This window comes from Pollachius pollachius (assembly GCF_949987615.1).
Source record: "Pollachius pollachius genome assembly, chromosome: 3".
In the NCBI taxonomy this organism is placed as follows: domain Eukaryota; kingdom Metazoa; phylum Chordata; class Actinopteri; order Gadiformes; family Gadidae; genus Pollachius; species Pollachius pollachius.
In genome coordinates, this window is record NC_136936.1 from 46,638,964 (window position 1) to 46,658,963 (window position 20,000).

The window sequence follows — 20,000 nt, forward strand, 5'->3', positions numbered from 1 at the left end:
TGGATGTAGCACTACAGCTAGCTTAGCAAACTGCTGCAGCCAAGCTGTATCACTCACCCAGGAGGCAGTGAGGGGAGGGGGGGGGGGGGGAGGAGGAGGAGGAGGGGGGAGGGGGGAGGCGCAGTGGGAGAGAAGGGGGGGAGGGAGCAGTATAGGTGTGTTTGCCAGAGCTGAGGGGAGGGTCAAATGTAATTATTGGGAATAATGGGACAAAATAATCACACATTCTTTCCGGATACCCACACACCTACACACACCCACACACACACACACACCCACACACACACACACACACACACACACACACACACACACACACACACACACTCAAATACTCACCACAAATCAATCAGTGGCGGGCGGTGAAACATTTATTCAGCTCACCAAAGACACATTACCAGACGAATGCGGCGATGTCAATAATAATCAACTGTAAGCGTTGTAAAAACAAACAACAAAAAAACAAGCGACAGCCGATAAGGCTCCACGATGGTGAACCATAAACTCTGGGAGTTCATCGGCTTTCTGTGGGCAACATGGAGAGCACATCCACTCCATCGCTCCAGCATGGGAGCGAGGAAGGAATACTCGCTCACACTTTCAATCAATTGGACAAACACACCTGGGCGCAAACTCACAAACACACAGAAATCAGAAACATACACACACACAAACACACACACACACACACACACACACACACACACACAAACACACACATGCCTACACACACACAAATCAGACACACAGGCACACACGCACACACGCAGGTGCGCGCACACACACACACACACACACTAACAAACACAAACACACACACACACAAATCAGACACACACACATACACACACACATGCACACACAGACTATCAGTTCCTCTACAGGTGGACGGAAGTATCTGGGGAGACAGAGTGATAAATTACGACTCCTACATGAATCAAGTTTGAACATTTCTCTGTGCCATCATCTTCTGCCTATCTACAGACTTATTGTTTTCTATTGCGTCTTGGCCATTACATGGTATATGTGTTAATACATAAACTGTGTGTGTGTGCGGCTGTGTGCGGCCATGTTTGCATATCGATGTCCACCTCAATCATTCATGTTGGTGTGAGTAAACGTATATTATTCATGTTTATGCATATAAACGCAGCACCAGAGAGAGTCATAGAGGGAAATGCAGCAAGAATGAAATGAGGGGGAGTGAGAGGGAGAGGGAGAGGGGGCGAGGGAGAGGGAGAGGGGGCGAGAGAGAGACAGAGAGAGAGCTAAGCCAAAGCAATTTCAGGGCATGATGGTGTACGCTAAGGCACAATGTTCATTACAACCGCACACAACAATGGAAGTGTGCGCACGTCGGCGGATTATTTCCCCGGCGCGGTGCAGGTGTTCTTCTGCTCCCTCTGCTCTGCCCTGTCCTCCCCTCACCTTTGTGTTGAGCTCCTGGTTGAACACACGCATATGTTCCGCACGCGCACGCACACACACACACACACACATACTCACGTCCGTTTCACTATTTCCGACACGATCACACACCCCATGGAGCAGAGCCGTATTGAGTTGTTCATCTACGCTGATGTTTTGGGGTGGGTCGTGCAGTTTGTCAGAGGCTGGGATGGTGTTTAAATGGGTGGTAAGGTGTGTGTGTGTGTGTGTGTGTGTGTGTGTGTGTGTGTGTGTGTGTGTGTGGATGGGTGTGTCTGTGTGTGTGTGTGTGTGTGTGTCTGTCGGTGTGTGTGTGTGTGTGCGTGTCGGTGTGTCGTGTCGGTGTGTATGTGGTTGTGTATGTGGTTGTGTGTGGGTGGGAGGAGGGATTAGTTAGTAAGGTGGTCAGATGATGGGGTTAGTTGGTGGCAGTGGCAAGTTTGGACCCGGTTAGTTTGGTGGTAAGAAGGTTAAAAAGTGAATTGTTATAAGGGATGAGTGAGAAAGTCATTCGTCCTCTCTACCTCGCTACTCAAAATCAACTCCACGGCCACCACACCCATTTACGCTTTCTTATTTGCCCACAACACTACATTGAGTCCCTCTCTTTCAGTCACACCCACACATGCACGCACACACACACACTCACACACACACACACACACACACACACACACACACACACACACACACACACACACACAAGCATGCACGTGCACACATATGTGCAAAGGGAATATAAAGCATCAAGCCATTTATATGCTAAAACGTTGGTTGAGTTTGAAGGGCTGTGAAGCCCTGTGAAGGAAGCTGATTGAGAGCAATGATGAGATGCAGAAAGTTGGACAAACGGCCGGGTGAAGAGAGCAATTCTACTCACACTCACCATGCAGATGGCAGCCTGCAAGCGAATGGCTCTCTCTCTCTCTCTGTCTCTCTCTGTCGCTCTGTCTCTCGCCCTTTAACTCTTACTCACTCTATAGCTGACTTTCCTTTTGTAGTTTGTTTGTAAGGCCTCAAGCACATGCACGCATACATGCAAATAATTGCCCACCACAGAAAGAGACACACGCATACACACACACACACACACACACACACACACACACACACACACACACACACACACACACACACACACACACACACACACACACATACACCGACAAACAGCCAAAACTCTATTTTCCCTGCCAAACTCGTGAGACTCCATCAAAGTTGAGACTCTTCAAACCTTCCAATGTGAGCACATATAGCAGGGCTTTAAGTTCACTTTCCCCCACAAAGGCAGCAGCAACAGCCCAACACTTTGATGCAGGGGGCAAACTTGTTTCCTCTAGCAAGCAGATACAGGCCAGGTCATTTGTCTGTTCCTACCAAAAGGGCTCTAACGATCGCGGGCGACGCCCTCCAGACATATTAATCCCAGTCAAGTCACCTAATTACTTCCAATACAGGACCAGACTGTTCTCAGTGGAGCTGAAGCCATTTGTCACAAAAAAAGCTGCTGGCAAACTATGAGGAAACAATAAGGAAAAGTTTTTTACACACTGTCTCTTCAAGAAAAAGGTGCAGCAAGGCTGTAAGTAGCCTTTATATGGATGTTCATAATTGAAATATGTTAATGGTGTATTCATATTAGTTAATAGGCTATTTGAAAAAAAAGAAGGAACTTGGACTTATTTAACTAGAGTATGATTATATAGGGTCATTGAGAAAATGATTCTTAGAATTGGCACTCTAGAAATCTACACCTCCTATGAGGCACCGAGAGGTCTGGACTACTTACATCTCTGTGGTGTAGGTGGAGCACCTCTCCAGAGGAATCTTCAACACACGATTGCTGAGGCCCACAAACAGCGACCTGTCACTGTGCAGAATCTGCAGGCTCAGGATTGGCTCCCGCACCCCTGGTGGGAGGAGCTCCATCTCCTCCAGGTAACATCCCTGAAGGCTCTTATTGGTCGTGGCCAGAGCCTTCAGAATGGTGCCGTATTCTGTATTCACATCAGAGGAGAAAAGAAAACCGTAAATCACTTTTAAAATACAGCTGTCCATCAGGACTTTGCAAAATACAGAAATTGAAGATGAACCAGCCACTGAGATCCTCAACTAATAAAGATAATGGATTTTGATTTAAGAGAAGTATGGCTTTTGCTCAAGTCTATTTTGGACACAAACATCCGGAAAAGTAACTCTGCTTTTGAACCCGACACGGCAGTGTGCTTCAGGTGATCCACTACGACGCGTCTCGGCGGGACTGACCGGTGCCGATGTACATGACGTGGTAGAGCGTGTCCATGCCCTGAACTATGTCCACCACCAGGCTGGAGAAGCGCACGTCGTCCTGCATGACCAGGGGGTCCACAGAGACGGGCTGCACCACGTCGTTCATCAGGTACAGCCGCTGGGCCTCCTGCAGGCTGCGCTCCGTCAGACCCTCGTTGGGACCGCCCCCGTCCTCGATCGTCCCGCACTGGAGAGAGAGGCGGGGGGAGGGGAGGGGCGGAGGTAGGAAGGGAGGGAGGGAGGATGGGTGGATCACATAGCGAGGGTGGGAGGGGATGGAGGAAGGGGGGAGGGATAAAATGTTGGGGGGAAGGAGGGAGGGACGGAGGGAAAGATGGACAGAAGGCGGGAGGGAGGAGGGAGGGAGGGAGGGAGGGAGGGAGGGAAAGGGGGAGAGAGGGAGGAAGGGAGGAAAGAAAAAATAAAGGTAAGAAGCAGGTACAAATTAGGAAGGGAAGGAAAGAAGGAATAGAATGAAGATAGGAGGGAAGAACAGGAGAGATAAGGAACGGACAAATGAATACAGAAACAATGAAGCAAGGAAGAATGATGGAATCAAAGCAGAAAATATAAGAAACATGAAGGAAGGATGGATTTATTTCAGTTGTTTTCTGCGTTGAACCAAACAATTACAGATGGTTTGATTGTATTCAAATCAATACCCACTCTTTTCTTCCCAAAATATAATCAAGTCTTTCAATCTCAGAAAAGTAATGACACTCCTGGGCACAACAATCAACTCCGCTGACAATCGGTGTGCTTGGCTTGGTTCTGAATGATTGAATACACATGTGAAAACCGGAGTAAAGTGGATCTGGGAAACGGCTCTTTTGATTTGGACTCGCTTTTTTATTACTTTATGCTACCCAAACTAAAAATATACAAAAGTAACAAAACCCATCTTCTGCAAAGCACATTTTTCTTTGTGCTGTGTTTTCTCTGTGGCAGGGTTGATTTGGATGGAGGTGGCTGGCGGGCTGAGTTGTGGGTGGTTGAGTGGGAGGTTGAAGGGAGGGGTGGAGGCGGCAGCAAACCTGGAAGTTCTGGATGGGGTTGGGCGTGGGGAGCCAGGTGGAGCGGGGGTTCTCCTGGGAGCGGAAGGGCCCGTTGAAGGCCCGGGTGATGGCGCTGAGGTTGAAGGCACACACAGCGGACGCAGCTATGCTGTTCCTGTAGACAGAGAGAGAGAGAGAGAGAGAGAGAGAGAGAGAGAGAGTGAGGGGGGGAGAGAGAGAGAGAGAGAGTGGGGGGGGAGAGAGAGAGAGAAAGGGAGAAAGAGAGAGTGACAGAGGGAGATGGGGAGAGAGAGAGACAGAGACAGGGAGAGACACAGAGAGACAGAGAGTAAGCGATAAACAAGCATTAGAACCAAAAACATAAAAGCAGGACAGAAAGAAGTGATGCAATCCCTTATATGATATTCAAAATGAGTACCTAGAAAAACATGATGCATTGATAACGTAGCTCTACCAGAGGAGCCGTTACACAGATGTGAGGTGTTGCATGTCCTGTTTATGGCTATAGCCCACCACGTTACACCTGCACTACCCAGGCAGCTGCCAACTCTCTCATGCTCTCTCTCGCTCTCTCTCTCTCTCTCTCGCTCTGTCTCTTTCTCTCTGACTTGTCCCTTCTTGGCTTCAGGCTAGGCTAATGCTATCAGCGCTGCACCAGAGAAAGGAAGGCATGAGTCAAGGAAAAACGAGAGCCAGCATTGCCCTGGCTTATGTGCACACGCACGCACGCACACACACATTCACACACACACACACACACACACACACACACACACACACACACACACACACACACACACACACACACACAAAGTGTGCAGCCAACAAATAACTCAAATAGAGTCACACTGTTTAACATACATATACAGAAACAAGTGGACGCATGCACACACACAAACGCACACACACACACACACACACACACACACACACACACACACACACAAACACACACACATACACTAACACACGCTCATTAAATGTAGGTGTCAAATAATGCAGTCGATGCCAGTTAAACTGTCAGTGTGGGTAATGCTATTAGGCCTGATTTTATTCCAGGTTCCCTGGCTCCTCAGGCCCTATAATGCTCACCAGTATAATGAGTTTCCCCACTGCCTGCCAGCCCTTCCTGCGTCCTGACCCAGTCTCGTCTAGATAGGGGCTCCGCAGAGATGCTAACCAACTCCTTTGTGTGTGCCGTTATGTTTGTGTGTGTGTCTATGTGTGTTGGTTTGTTTGTATGTATTCATTTATATATATATATATATATTAAAAGAAAGAGAGACAGAGAGAAGAAAGAGGGAGGGAGAGAGAGAGAACAGAAAGAGAGAGGGAGGGAGAGAGAGAGAGAGCAGAAAGAGAGACGGAGGGAGAGAGAGAGAGAGAGAGAGAGAGAGAGAGAGAGATAATAGTGAGAGCGAGAAAGAGAGAGAAGGGGAGAGTGAGAGAGTGTTTTTATGTTGTAAAAATATCATTTGGGAATAATTGTCATTATTTCTAATCACTAAAAAGAAAGTTCTCCTTCACTGTCCTTCTCAGTCTACAGTTCTTCAACTTTTGGGACATTCAACTTTTGCCCAATAAAAAAGAGGACAAAGGTTATAGGAGATGTAAATGTCATGTACATTACCTTTAACACACACACTTACATACACCTATATACATGCTTACACTACCAAGGGACCACAATGGAAATAAGCCCATTGGATTTTTTGTGCTATCCTTTTGACCTGTACATTTGCATGCTTACCTTTGTGCATGTGTCAATAAAGAATTCCAATCGATCAATCAATCAAACCCCCACGTAGGGATATGTTAATGGCAGAGCGGTGGAACATGGTGGGGTGACGGAGGGCGATGGGTAGCAGCTGTGTCCAGACCCCCTCCTCCCCCCCTAGACACGGTGAGGGCTAGCAGGTGGCTGGTTGACAGAGAAGCCGGCCGAGGAGAATAGCCGCCAACCTCCAACCGGGGAGTCCTTTACCTGTGCTCCACGGAGGCCGAGAGCTGCCACGGGTGTCATAATATTTTAGTGCCCGTTTTGTCGTGACCAACTTGTTTCTGGCGTGATTTGCGCATACATTATTTATCGCATAAGCAATAGCCTGTAGTTTATTAGTGTTATGATTATTTATAGTTATAGCTTATCATTCAGGGAGGGTTGAGCCGGTAGGAAGTTTGCGTTCTGTGCTTACTTTACCGCATGCTGAGAAGAGGAGAGTAATCATGGCAGAATGTCAACAACTCTTTATTGATTAACACCTCAAACCTTGTTTGTTACTACAGAGATGATTAATCGAGGTTGCAACTGTAGAGGCGAAACGTCCCTGATCCTGAGATAACGTATTTATTAATGGCTTTATCACAACACAACCAAGTTGTTTATATCAAGATAAGGAGTTATAATCTTGCTATCCCCCAAAAAGGGCACAAAAATATTGTAGTAATCTTAGTGGACTGATGGCATCTTTGGGCAACAAAGAGGGAAAGTCTAGGAGGTAGAGGTGTGTGTGTGTGTGTGTGTGTGTGTGTGTGTGTGTGTGTGTGTGTGCGTGTGCGTGTGCGTGTGCGTGTGCGTGTGCGTGTGCGTGTGTGTGTTTCCACAAGTGTGAAGGTGCTTATACATGTCTGGTTTGGTCATGGACACATCTGTGAGCGAGAGAGAGAGGGATTGTCTGAGGGGTGGAGGGCAATGTGGGCTAGAGGTTGTGGAGGTGGTTGTGGTGGAGAACTCCCATGGATCTATGAGTAACCATGGGTAGTGGGAAACCACATACACGTGGAGGACCAATAGCTGGCAGAAGACTGACCACACCGCCATGCGTAACCACACAAACACAAACACAGATAGACACACACACCCACACACAGACACATGCACACAGACAGACTATGCAGTGGCACATGTGTCAACTCACATATAACCACGCCAGACATACATACATGCACATACAAACATGCACGCACACAACACACACACTCACACGCAGACATTACACACAGCAGACTCCCATAGAAACACATACTCCTTGCACACAAATGCACTCTGTGGCACATACACAGCAGTGACAGACTGACTCAAACTGCGACCTTGTGGTTTGGGCTGTGGCCATGATGGAGTCTGATCCCGACCACAGGGAAATTTAAGCTGACCATCCTCAGTGTGAACGGGGAAAAAAATGCAAAACCGCCGAATGCCCAAGCGCCGAAAAAGAGCCGGTTTTCATTCAAAGGGGGTTGGATTCTACACAGATGACTGCAAGCGTAACGTCTGACTGGAGCACGGGGACAAAATGGAAAGACCTTCGGCATCTGCTCCTCCACCTTCTCCCCCCCCCTGGCTCCTAAGCGACTCCTAAGTGTGATTACTCTGAGCAGGTCGCACGGCCCTACTCATAGTGAGTCATCTCGTCCTGGCGGGGCCTGTCATCCGTTCTCGTCCCTAAACCCCAGACCCCGCTGAGACAGACACAGTTTGGGTAAAAGAAAAAATGGAATAGAAAATCTGTCCCAATTTGTTTCTCTCATCCATGGAACACAAACCCCCCCCCCTTCCCCCCCTCCCCTCTTGCAGAGCTCAACTCACAGCTGTATTTAAGCCCCGCCTCCTCCTCCTCCCTGACTCCCCCCCCAGCGAGACAGCGGGGATTTATTAGGACTTGAACCCAGCGTGGCACTCTGTGTCTTTCATGTCAGCGGAGAAGGATGGAAACGAGGCGCGCAGGAAATAAAAAAAAGAGTTGAGAGAAAGCAGACAGACCGTGGAGCGAGAGGGAGGGAGGGAGGGAGGGAGGGAGGGAGACGGTTGGGGGAGGGCTGTGTTTTTCCATCCTTTATTCTTAACACTCTCTTTTCGCTTTGTCTCAGCTGGAGGCTTTGTTGAGAGTGATAGACAGAGTGTGATGAGAGAGTAGGAGAGAGAGAGAGAGAGAGAGAAAGACAGAGAGACACAGACAGAGAGAGGAGATGATAATCCTCAATCCAAAATCTATTTTCTGTTTCGACATCGGCCTGCAAATCACCCTGCCAGACAGACAGAAAGACAGACCGACCGACAGTCAATCTACAGGGAACGTAGAGCATTGTACCCATTTCCTTTTACATTCATCTAGACAGCTGGGCTACGAGGAAGGTTGTGTGAGGCGGTGAGCTCCCCCACAGGGTTCCAGTTGTACAACTGAAGTCCTTAAGTCTGGCCTGCGATGCGTTTGACTCCGCACCATGAAGGATCGGCTGAGAATATTAACTTGACTTCAACCCGAAAAGCCAAGAAATGGACTCAGGAATGTATTTATTCTTACTGTTGTCCTTATCTCCTGATTAATATATATAACACAACATATGTTAAGGTAAAGCTCAATATATGTTTTTTATATTTAAATCTGATGTAAAAAACGTATTCATCAGCAACACTGATAAATTATTAAAATGGAGAAAAAGGTAACAATTTGCCTTAACCTCCAGCAACCCCTGCAGTAGATATAAAGGCTGTGATAAACTCAGATTTGGTGGAAAGTTTTGCGCGCCACACTCCTTCAGTCTGTGATTTATTGCTGTGTGCAGTTTCAATGGTTTCCTTTAGGAAAAAAGGTGCTGGGATCTCCACTTTACACTGGCAATTCATATTGGTTCAGCGTAGATGTTGAGATACTTTTGTTCTTGTTGCTGTCGTCCTGATTTATCTACTAACTTCATGTTGTGTGCGTCTGTTATCATGTACGTGTCATGGGTTTTGTCTAGAATTAAACATAGCTCAAATTGAACCCGGAGAGAAGGCAATGATTTTCATTCTCGCAAACGTGTCCTAATTAAAGCCTTAACGACCATTCAATTATTAGTTATGCAATTATCGGACCACATGGTTTGCTTTATGTAGACACTAGATTAGAGGGACAATAAGGCACTTTTGATCCCCGTTAGCCCGAGGTTTCTCAGAAAGCACAACCTAATCTACTCCATGTGAGGTGCGAATAGCAAGCTCCAAAGTAGCGCCCGTGTTATGGCTTCATAAATACCTGCACGGTGGCAGAATCACAGAGCAACACAACAGACACACTCAGCAGCAGAGAGCGTGAGCCGCTCTCGTATCGCTGGCTCGAGCAGGAAAAATCAAAATCGGTGCTGCTTGCGAAGGATTATCCGTTCATATTTTTAAACCGTACGGCGGAATAAGCACGCGAAGGCAGGCGCTCTGACCTGAAAACGTCACACACTCAAGAGTGAGGAGAGCATAACAGTCGGCAGCACCTCCGCGCTACGGCTAAACACTGCAGCGCCGCGGGGTTCAGGTTGGGGGGGGGGGGGTATTTAGAAGACTGCTTCGCTCTAGCCAACTCCGAGGAAGAGCTGAGGAGGAACATCTCGACAGCAGACCGGCCACAGGAAGAGAGAGAGAGCAGAGCAGAGGAAGTTGAGTAGGCGGCAGAGTTGAGGGACATATTCTTGTGAATATGACTTTTATAAGGACTAATGAAATGTACTGTATATAGAGTGAGAGCGAGGGAGAGCGAGAGAGAGAGAGAGAGAGAGTCAGACAGAGTGAGAGTGAGTGAGGGAGGAGGGAGAGAGAGGGATAGAGAGAAAGCGAGAAGAAGAGAGAGAAGGACTGAGAGAAAGAGAGGGATAGACGGAGAGCAAGAGAGAGAGAGAGAGAGAAGGCTCGAGAGAGAGAGAGAGATGGATTATCAGGAGGCCTGTACAAATGCCCCCGCAGTTCAGCCCGTGGCAGCTCATTTCAAGGTTGATTTGACGTCTGTGCGTTGAATTGATTGGATACAAGGAAAACAAAACCAAAAAAAAGATAAACAAAAAAGTTTGAATGATGTTCGAGGACACACGGCCATACTTGACTCTTTGCAAGCCAGATAAAACCGGTAATATATCGGCCGGATATAACTCTCCGGAGTTTATTATTCAGCTAGTAAACTCTGTAAAGTTTACTACTGGGCTAGTAATAGGTGACAAACTTGAGAGAGGGTCGGCGCTAGCCTGCTTTGTTGACTCCCGGCACCCCAGAGCCTCCGACTGTAAAACTCTGCCAGTAAATATCTGAAGTTAATTAAAGGGCACGGTCCAACTCTGAGGTTTTAACATGCTCTACTTAGCGGGTATGCTAATGCTCTCTACCACGGGGCTAGCTAAGGTACGACATGCCGTAGCCTAGATGTGTTTGTGTGTGTTGGGGTGTGTGTGTCTGTGTGTGTGCTTGTATGTTTGTTTGTGTTTTGTGTGTGTTTTTGTGTGTGTGTGTGTGTGTGTGTGTGTGTGTGTTTCAGTGTGTTTTGTGCATTTATTATTATTGCTTGTGAGCTTAGCAAACAACGGGGAGTTGACTCCAGGTATAAACGGGTCAACACAGGGCGGTCCGGAGAAGGTATCTCCGTCGAGTGGGGGACCAGCTCCTGCCCCCATAACAGACGCCAGCCAGGACACACACAGGCTGTCTCCGCCGAGTGTCCTCCCTCACTAATGGACCCGGGACTCCCAGGGGCCCGGGAACGCTCAACGCCGGGGCCAGACAGATGGAGACGGTGTTTGTGGTTGATTGCATTTACATATCCAACCCTGATGAAGAACTGGGAGGGGAGGGAGGCGGGGGACAGGGTAACCATGGAGGCCAGGGCAGAGGGACGCTAGGACTTAGAACCTCAGCGGGAGAAATTCCCTTTGTTACGTCCTTCCTTCAACTCCATTGTGAATTAAACCCGTCTTTTCGATCTTCCTGTTTGGTGTTGTTGGTTAAATCCCCCCCCTTTCCTTCCTCTCTGAAAACCATCCCTCCATCGCACCACCCTGGTTAGCTGCGTCTCTCAGGCTGGGTGATGGAGAACGGAACGGGTGCTGTCGACAGCTGTCGGATGCCCAGCAGGTAAGGCAGCAGAAGGCAAGAGGCAGGATGTAGCTTCACACACACACACACACACACAGGAAACACACTCTCCAACACACACACACATACACAAACACACACACATACACACACACACACACACACACACACACACACACACACACACAGAAAACCAACTCAAACACATACACACACAAACACACACACAAACATTCACAACAGAAACTCTAACTTTTCTGCTCTCTCGACAACTGAATGTTTTGTCAGATGTTTACCCGAAACATCTGCTACAATTCTTCCCCCCTTCTCCTAGAAGAGGCATCAGGTGCATTCTGTATGCACACTGGAATTGCCTCATTTCGCGTTCAAGAGAAGCTACATCGAAAATCTATCATTTTAGCAGTTTAGCTTCCATTTTTTCATTCGCAATACCAAAGCAATTATTTCACAGTAGCAAGGTGACATCAAAAAACAAAAGCGAAATGACAAAACAAAGTGAGATTAAATGCTGAATCTGAAGCACGCTTAAACAGAGCTTAGACTCCAGTTTTTCCTGTCTGATTAGACGTGTTAAGCCAAACAAATCACCACAATGTATATGGTGTGCAGGAAGTCTCTGACAAGTTTAAAAGAGGGTCAATTGACAAAGGGTCAACTCTCCCCAAATGTGTCTATTTTGAAACATCTAGCTTCACGGCATGGTGTGACATACACCCCAGCGTTGGAAACTATGAACACACACATTGGTTAACCTAATACTGCATTGTTTTGCTCTCTCTGTCATTTCTCTCCAATGAAGTCATTACCTCCATGTCGCCACAGCCACTGTCCCTCCCCCGATGCCCTCCACCGAGAGCAATCTGATGCTGGTGTGGTGTGTGTGTGTGTGTGTGTGTGTGTGTGTGTGTGTGTGTCTGTGTGTGTGTGTGTGTGTGTGTGTGTGTGTGTGTGTGTGTGTGTACTTTGTGTCTGTGTGGGTGTGTGTGTATGCTGAGGTAAAAGCTGTCTGGCTGAAAGCTTGGCTGCCTCCACACTAATGATTAGTAGTAGCACAGGGAGCTCTTAGCCAGGGCATTGTGCAGAGAGAGAGAGAGAGAGAGAGAGAGAGAGAGAGAGAGAGAGAGAGAGAGAGAGAGTAGAGTAGGTGGCAGAGTGGAGGAAGCCATTCTCTAGAATATGACGGTTTATAAGGACTAATGAAATGTACTGCAAATATGCAACCTGAATTGTAATTAAGTGAGTGTGTCTCTTTGTGTGTGTGTGTGTGTGTGTGTGTGTGTGTGTATCTTTGTTTGTGTATTTGTGTGGGTGGGTGTCTATGTGTGTTTAAGTAAACATAGATGTTTAGGTCATCTCTAGATTTTATTCAGATTAAGGTTTCCTCCAGATGCACAGATTTCCATTTTCCCAAGGAATGTGAGTCAATGATGATGCACCCAAACTACCAGACCAATAAAACATAACCTTTAAAAAAAAGTAATTGCCCAGATAAAGATAAAGTAACCGGATCGCAGACGTACTTATTAAACTTCAAGTCAGGAACTCCCCCAACCATAAAAGAAAAAGATCTATCGTATTAATAAAAAACGCCAATTAGCGAAATACTTTGCATGCAGTCAGAGCACCCGCTTTTGACATTCATCGCCCATCCAAAGCCACACACACACACTCACACGTTGGTGGTGAAGATGGCGTAGATGAGGTCCTGCTCCGACAGGTAGAAGGTGCTCTGCAGCTCGTCGTAGTAGAAGGGGATCTCGCCCGAGCGCGAGCAATTGAGCCTGGCCTTCATGAAGGTGGTCCAGGTGTCCTCCAGCAGGAAGCGGCCCCCGATGTCGTTCTTGCAGACGCGCGCCACCCGCGAGTACACCGTCTTGCCGCAGTCGTGCTCCACCGCGTTCTCCCGCAGGAAGAAGAAGGTGAACAGGCCAATGTCGTAGGCCGAGATGAAGTGGGGCTCTGAGGAGGGAGAGGGGGGCAGAGAGGTGAGTGACCCATCGCGTGAGACGAAGGGGATTTCTGATTTGGTTTTCTTTTTGTATTGTTTTTTAACCGCTTTAACCTTGTTGTTGCGCCCTTCACTGAACTCGGAGTCGGAATGATAGCTTGCCAATGAAGTCGGGTTCGCTTGAGCGTTGCTTGAAGCGGGTTTGATTGAAAAGTGATCGCACATGAAGGTGGTGGAATGATGGGGCAACGGAGGCAAAGAGAATATATTCATATGTGTTTAAAAGTTTTATTTGACTTTACAATTGATTTGAAAGTTCACTGCGCGCACAATTGGGCCCTTGTTTTCCCTGTCTTCTCCTTGTATCCTATTGTTTGACAGAACAGGCTGTAAGCCAGGGTTCTGACACAGAAAACAAACTTGTTTCTTGATCAAGAAAGGAGAAACGTTGAAACTTTTTAAAAACGATTTTTTTTCGCTGTCGATTCCCACAGCTGCATCACATGACCTGCAGGGAGGTTTATCCCAAACTCGCGTGGGCGGGTGGCAACAAAACAAAGGCTTTAGATTCACTCATACCATCTAGGATGTCTCCAAGGCTGAGGACGTCTCCCTTAGCCCGCATTGAGAGGAGTCTCACTTTGAAGTGTTTTGAAGCACAGCCCGGAATCTGGCTCTTTGTCTCGGCATCAACTGCTTGTTTCTTTATTAGGGAATGGGAGTTTTTCCACGGGTGGCTGTTGGTGTGTGCAGGTCACAGAGTGTGCCAGGGCTTTCGTGCATGGCGGTGTGGAACACACCACCCCTTGCCACTTCTAACTGTGGCCCTTTCATTGGATGTGATATCATGGAGTTAAGTACACACACGCGCACACACACACACACACACACACACACACACACACACACACACACACACACACACACACACACACACACACACACACACACACACACACACACACACACACACACCTTAATAATAGTACAATGTAGACAGTGTCTTTCACCTTAAAACAAACATCATTACAATGGGCAGGCACAGAAACACACAATGGCAGGTCCACACAACTATATCCAAACCCACTAGGATAGTTGTGTCAGATATCTTTTTGACAAACCAAAGGTGCAATGTGAACACACAGCCACCCCCAGTGTGGAGACAGCCTAAAACAGCCCGGCATGGCCTTTTGTTGCAGGAGCAGCGTTTTGAGAAGTAGAATTAGATTCAGTGACGGGAGCCAGAATGAATTCCCAGCAACGGTATCTGCCAGCTCTCTAATTACATCCCAGCACTGTATTAAAAAACAATTTGATGGCGCTTGGACCGAGCGCTCTGTGAAGCCACTGCGGTCGGGGAAATATTTTCTTTTCTCTCCTTGTCCGGGGCAAAAAAACAATCTACTAGCCTAGAAAAAAATATCAAAACAAAAATGGCACGGCTGTCTGAATTTCTGTAACAACAGACAGGTGAAGCGTTTCCCAGAAGGGCCAATCCAATGAAAAAAGTGACCTTGTCTTACCCAGTGTGGATCAGGTGTTACTACTAACAAACTATAGCCTCTTCTGTTCATTAGGGAACATAAATTAGTTTCCCACCCCCCGAGTTTGGATGAAGTAAGCCTTCAGGAAAAACGCTTTCGGCTTTCATCGAGGATCGTACTAGTTTTCCGGTTGGCTTTAGCGCCAACAGACCCACAGTATCTTTTAGACTTAAAATTCTCATCTAGTGCCACGTGATGAATACAGACACCAATGAATCTAGGGCAGAACAGTGGGATATGAGGCTTGAGAAGCACACATATGCATGGATTACTATGCAGGAAACCAAAAAAACGACCATTTATTATTTACATCCACTGGACTTGAAATGACTTGTGAGAACAAACACTTGTTCAACAAATGGCATGTAATGGGCACGCCGGTGGAGCTCGTTAATGGGCACTAACAAGCGACGGAGTGGTGGAGAGTGAGTGGGAGTGATGTCGGGGTCCGGGGGGGGGTCATGCACAATTACTGTTTACCCAGACCGGCGAGACAGCTAAGCCAATGTGTTCGTACTTCTTCCTTTATTGCTAAGGGGCATGGGAAATAGATCACGTGGAGGGTTGGTGTGTGCGTGTGTGTGTGTGTGCGTGTGTGTGTGTGTGTGTGTGTGTGTATGTGTCTGTGTGTGAGTGTGTGTGAGTGTCTGTGTGTGTGTGTGATGACGTGCGTGTGCGTTCCCTTGAGTGTGTGTTGTGCGTGAACACGGCGTCCAGGTGCAGGTGAGTGTTCAGGCAGCTGTTTGAATATGCTCCAGTGTGCATCTTTAAAATTAGTACATATTTGCATATGTGAGTGTCACCCACGTGACGGTAGCGCCTGACCCGGCGTGCTGACTTGCGTCACCTGAGTCTGCGTGGGCAGGGAGGCTGACTAACGGGTGCTGAGCCTAGACCCCTGCTGGGCGGTACACAGCCTGTATGATCGGAGCTGACACCAGGAGCAAACAGCAGCAAGAGAAACCTTCAGCCGTGACCTGCGGTGCAGGGAACAGGGGGGTGGGGGGGGGGGGGGGTGAACGTATGTGCGTGAGTGTGGTGGTTTGAGCTTCAGTGTGCAGAGAAGAGGAAGAGGGAGGGGCATGGGGATGAATGGGAATGAAATCAAATCTGTTTGGGGTAAACATTATTATTACTAGGAACAGAAATATAAACCCAACTCAATCTGGAATCGAATTGAATCAACTGAACTGTGTGTGTGTGTGTGTGTGTGTGTGTGTGTGTGTGTGTGTGTGTGTTTAACTCGTAAATATAAAGAAAAGTGGTGGATGCACATATATAAGTTTGGGATATCTCTGGATCTCTGCATTGCGATACAGCAAAACAAAATGTCAGCACTTGGCCCGCTGCCAATCTAATAAGTGCACGGATTGATTACATCCATGACCCACCTCCATACACTCCCAGCGACACCTGCCCCAAGCCCTCGTAGCCTAGTGGGAAGGCTCAGTGTTGGAAATTAGATTTTCATTCCCAGCCTCAGAGTCTCCTGGGAAGAAACGTTCCATAACCCTACCACAATCAGCTGGGAGTAGGAAGTGTGTGTGAGAGTGTGTGTGTGTGTGTGTGTGTGTGTGTGTGTGTGTGTATCTGTAGCCAGCACCAGCTGTAATTACGTCGTTGTGAACACTCTATCTCCTCTACTACTTATCTCTCTCACGTCCTACACTCTCTTGCTCCCTCTCTCAATCTCTTCTCGATCTCTCTATCTCTCCCACTATCTCTCCCGCCCTCTCTCCCTCTCTCTATCTCTCGCTCCATCTCCCTCCCTCTCTTTCTCTTAATCTCTCTCCCTCTCCCTCCCTCTCCCTCCCTCTCCATCCCTCTCTCCCCCTCTCTCTCACACTCATCTGCCTTACCCTTTCGCTCTCTATCATGCTGTCGCTCTCTTGTTCCATGTGTGTTTCTGTGAGTATACACATGAAGGCACGGCATACGATCAAATGCATGCAAAAACAGAAAAACACACACACACACACGCACACTACCCCCCAAACACACACACACACACACACACAAACACACAAACACACACACACACACACACACACACACACACACACACACACACACACATACAGAGTTACATGGATGGACAACCTGCTGTGTGCTGTAATTTCACCATCCTCCAGCCTGAGGGGAATAATTACATCGCTGACTGACTTCACAGTTGGTCCACTTCTCCTTCGTCTTCATCCTCCTCCTCTTCCTCGTTTCTCTAACTTCCAGCCCCTCACACATCATCGCTGTCGTCCTCCAAGCCCACACCACTTTCACACATATCCATGCAAAAATCACTTCTATGTATGTAAACACACATGCACACACACACACACACACACACACACACACAGAGACACACACACACACGCATCCTTCCCCCTGGCGTTGGTCTCTCTGGCATCCCATCATTCCATTTCTTTCATTCCATCCTATTCTCTGTTGGGCTCTTTTGAAGTCTCCTCATGTTCCACCTAGTAGTTCCACCACTGCACCCCACACAGATGGATTTGGGATGGGCGGACGGCTGATGAATGGATGAATCTTGGAGGGACGGGTGGATTTTCGTTGGATTGATCTTGGAAGGATCGGTGGATTTTGGATGAATGAATCTTGGATGGATGAGTGGATCTTGGGTGGATGGATGGATGGATGAATCTTTAATGGACTGGCGGATCTCGGGTGGACGGATGTTGGATGGATGGGTGAATGTGGAATGGAGGGATGTTGGTAGGAAGGACGTTTGCGCCGGAAGCATCTCTCTTGGAGTTTGCATCGAGCGGCCGGTTGCAGGATTAATCTCGTAGGGGTTTCTCTGGCCGAGGCTTAGTCTCCGACTGCTTTTAAGAAGTGTTTGTAATCCTTTGAGACACTACATCTCGGGTATCCATTGAACTGCACCGTAAACCAATACCAAATGTTTTAAGAATAGCCAAGGTACACAGTGGGGCTGGCTGGTCTTACGCAACCACTTTGTCTAGTTGAATGGCTTGGGTTTTTTACAACGCAAATCTTTATCCAACCACTCGGGGCCCCTGCGGAATGTGTAGCGTACCGGCCCGATCAGATTACTAATCCCATTACACTATGTTTCTCAGACTTGATAGGAAGACAATGGCTAGGTACAACTTTACCACAAAGAAAAAAGCTCCGCCCCCCAATACTAGCTTCAGCATGCTCATGTATAAACCTAGTGATACACAATCGCTGTGTCCGAACAGGGTTTCATATGAATAGATTTGTCAGGGGGAAATGTTGTACAAAGATATGGAAACAATATAACCTTCTAAAAGATGAATGTCATTTGAAGGATTTGTGTGTGTGTACGAATGTCTGTGTGTGTGTGTGTGTGAGTGTGTGTGCGAGAATGTGTGCGAGAGAGTGATTGTGTGTGTGTGTAGATGAGAATGTGTGTGCGTGTGCGTGCGCGCGCGTGTCAGTGTATCTGTGTGTGTGTGTGGGTATCAGCAGCCCACTACCCGCGTACCGTTGAGCCACTTGGAGTTGTACTGGGCGGTGCGCAGCGGAGGCAGTCCCCCCAGGCTGCGGTAGATGACCGGGTCGCGGCCCGAGAAGTCGATGACGGTGGCGGCGTACAGCTCGCCGCTCTCCGTCACCACGGCGGTGGAGTTGTGGCGCGGGTCGTAGGGGCAGCGCGCCACGCCGTTGACCCGCTCCAACACGCTGCTCATGTTGCCCACCTGGGACCACGGCGGGACAGACGGACGACAGGAATGTCAATTGCGCGCTTTTTTTTTGTGATTTTTGTGCTTTTTTAAAAATTCGAGTGGATTCATTTTTTTGTTCCGGTTTTTATTCATTTTTTTAACACAATTCTAACCCGGCAAGGGAATCGAGAACAGATTCTCATTAACAATAACGACCTGGCCAAGTCAGCAAACTCAGCAAAAAAAACCAATGCAAAAATGGGATCCAATCTGTTTTTGGGTTGTCATTAATTATGCAGGTGGGGTGTTCAGGCATCGCTCAAGGATGCCTGCAGGAAGACCGCAGACATCAGGATGTTTCAAACCCAGAACTTTTTTCGACTGGAAGTCAAAATCCCTGACTACGGATGACTTCAGACAGCCCTGCCTCCTCATAGATAGGATAACAGATAGACGAACTGATGGACAGATTGAGCCAGGATGAGAGGGGGAGGAAAATGGGGGATTGACAAGAAAGAATGAGAAGAAAACGGTATAGACACAGAATGGAATACAGATTTAAAATTACAGTCAGCGAAAAAATAAAAAACAGCGAGGATGTTTTGAATTTGAAAAATATATCAGGGGAGGCTTATTTTCCTTTGCTGCCCTTCTCCTCTAGCGCATCGGGTTCGGTGGCAGCGCAATTACCTGTTTCATGTTCGGAAAGCCGAGGAATTACATTAACACACCCCACCCAATTATCACACTCTGCTTACCGTCGCATTCCAAGGCATTCTGGCAAACACAAAAGCAAAGAAGGAGTGTAGGGGAATGTGGTGATTACAGACCTCCGCATACAGCCATTCACGCACGCATGCACACACACACACACACACACACACACACACACACACACACACACAAACAGACAGAATGGGAAATACAAGCACACACACACACACGCACACAAACACACACATAGAGACACACAAGCACACACACACACACACACACACACACACACAGACAGACAGACAGACAGACAGACAGACAGACAGACAGACAGACAGACAGACAGACAGACAGACAGACAGACAGACAGACAGACAGAAAGACACACACACACACATTCCCATACCTCTCGTGTGATGCAGAGGGGCTGGAAGGCATTAGTGCCACAGGTCATGACCTCTGTCTTGTTGACCAGTAGGACTCTGATGTAGTTCTGACATTCCACCTATAGAGAGCAGTAGAGAGGAAGGTTGGGGAAGAAAA

The 20,000-nt window shown here is 47.8% G+C and overlaps 1 protein-coding gene across 1 annotated transcript in view; it reads right to left on the bottom strand.

Annotated features, from left to right (window-relative positions):
* The window catches only part of sema5ba (sema domain, seven thrombospondin repeats (type 1 and type 1-like), transmembrane domain (TM) and short cytoplasmic domain, (semaphorin) 5Ba), a 125,003-nt gene that overhangs the window by 25,241 nt on the left and 79,762 nt on the right, over positions 1-20,000 (bottom strand). Inside the window, 6 exon segments of the mRNA XM_079733040.1 lie at positions 3,218-3,425; positions 3,694-3,904; positions 4,752-4,887; positions 13,257-13,542; positions 18,563-18,776; positions 19,864-19,962. Coding sequence (XP_079589166.1) covers positions 3,218-3,425; positions 3,694-3,904; positions 4,752-4,887; positions 13,257-13,542; positions 18,563-18,776; positions 19,864-19,962 — 1,154 coding nt within the window.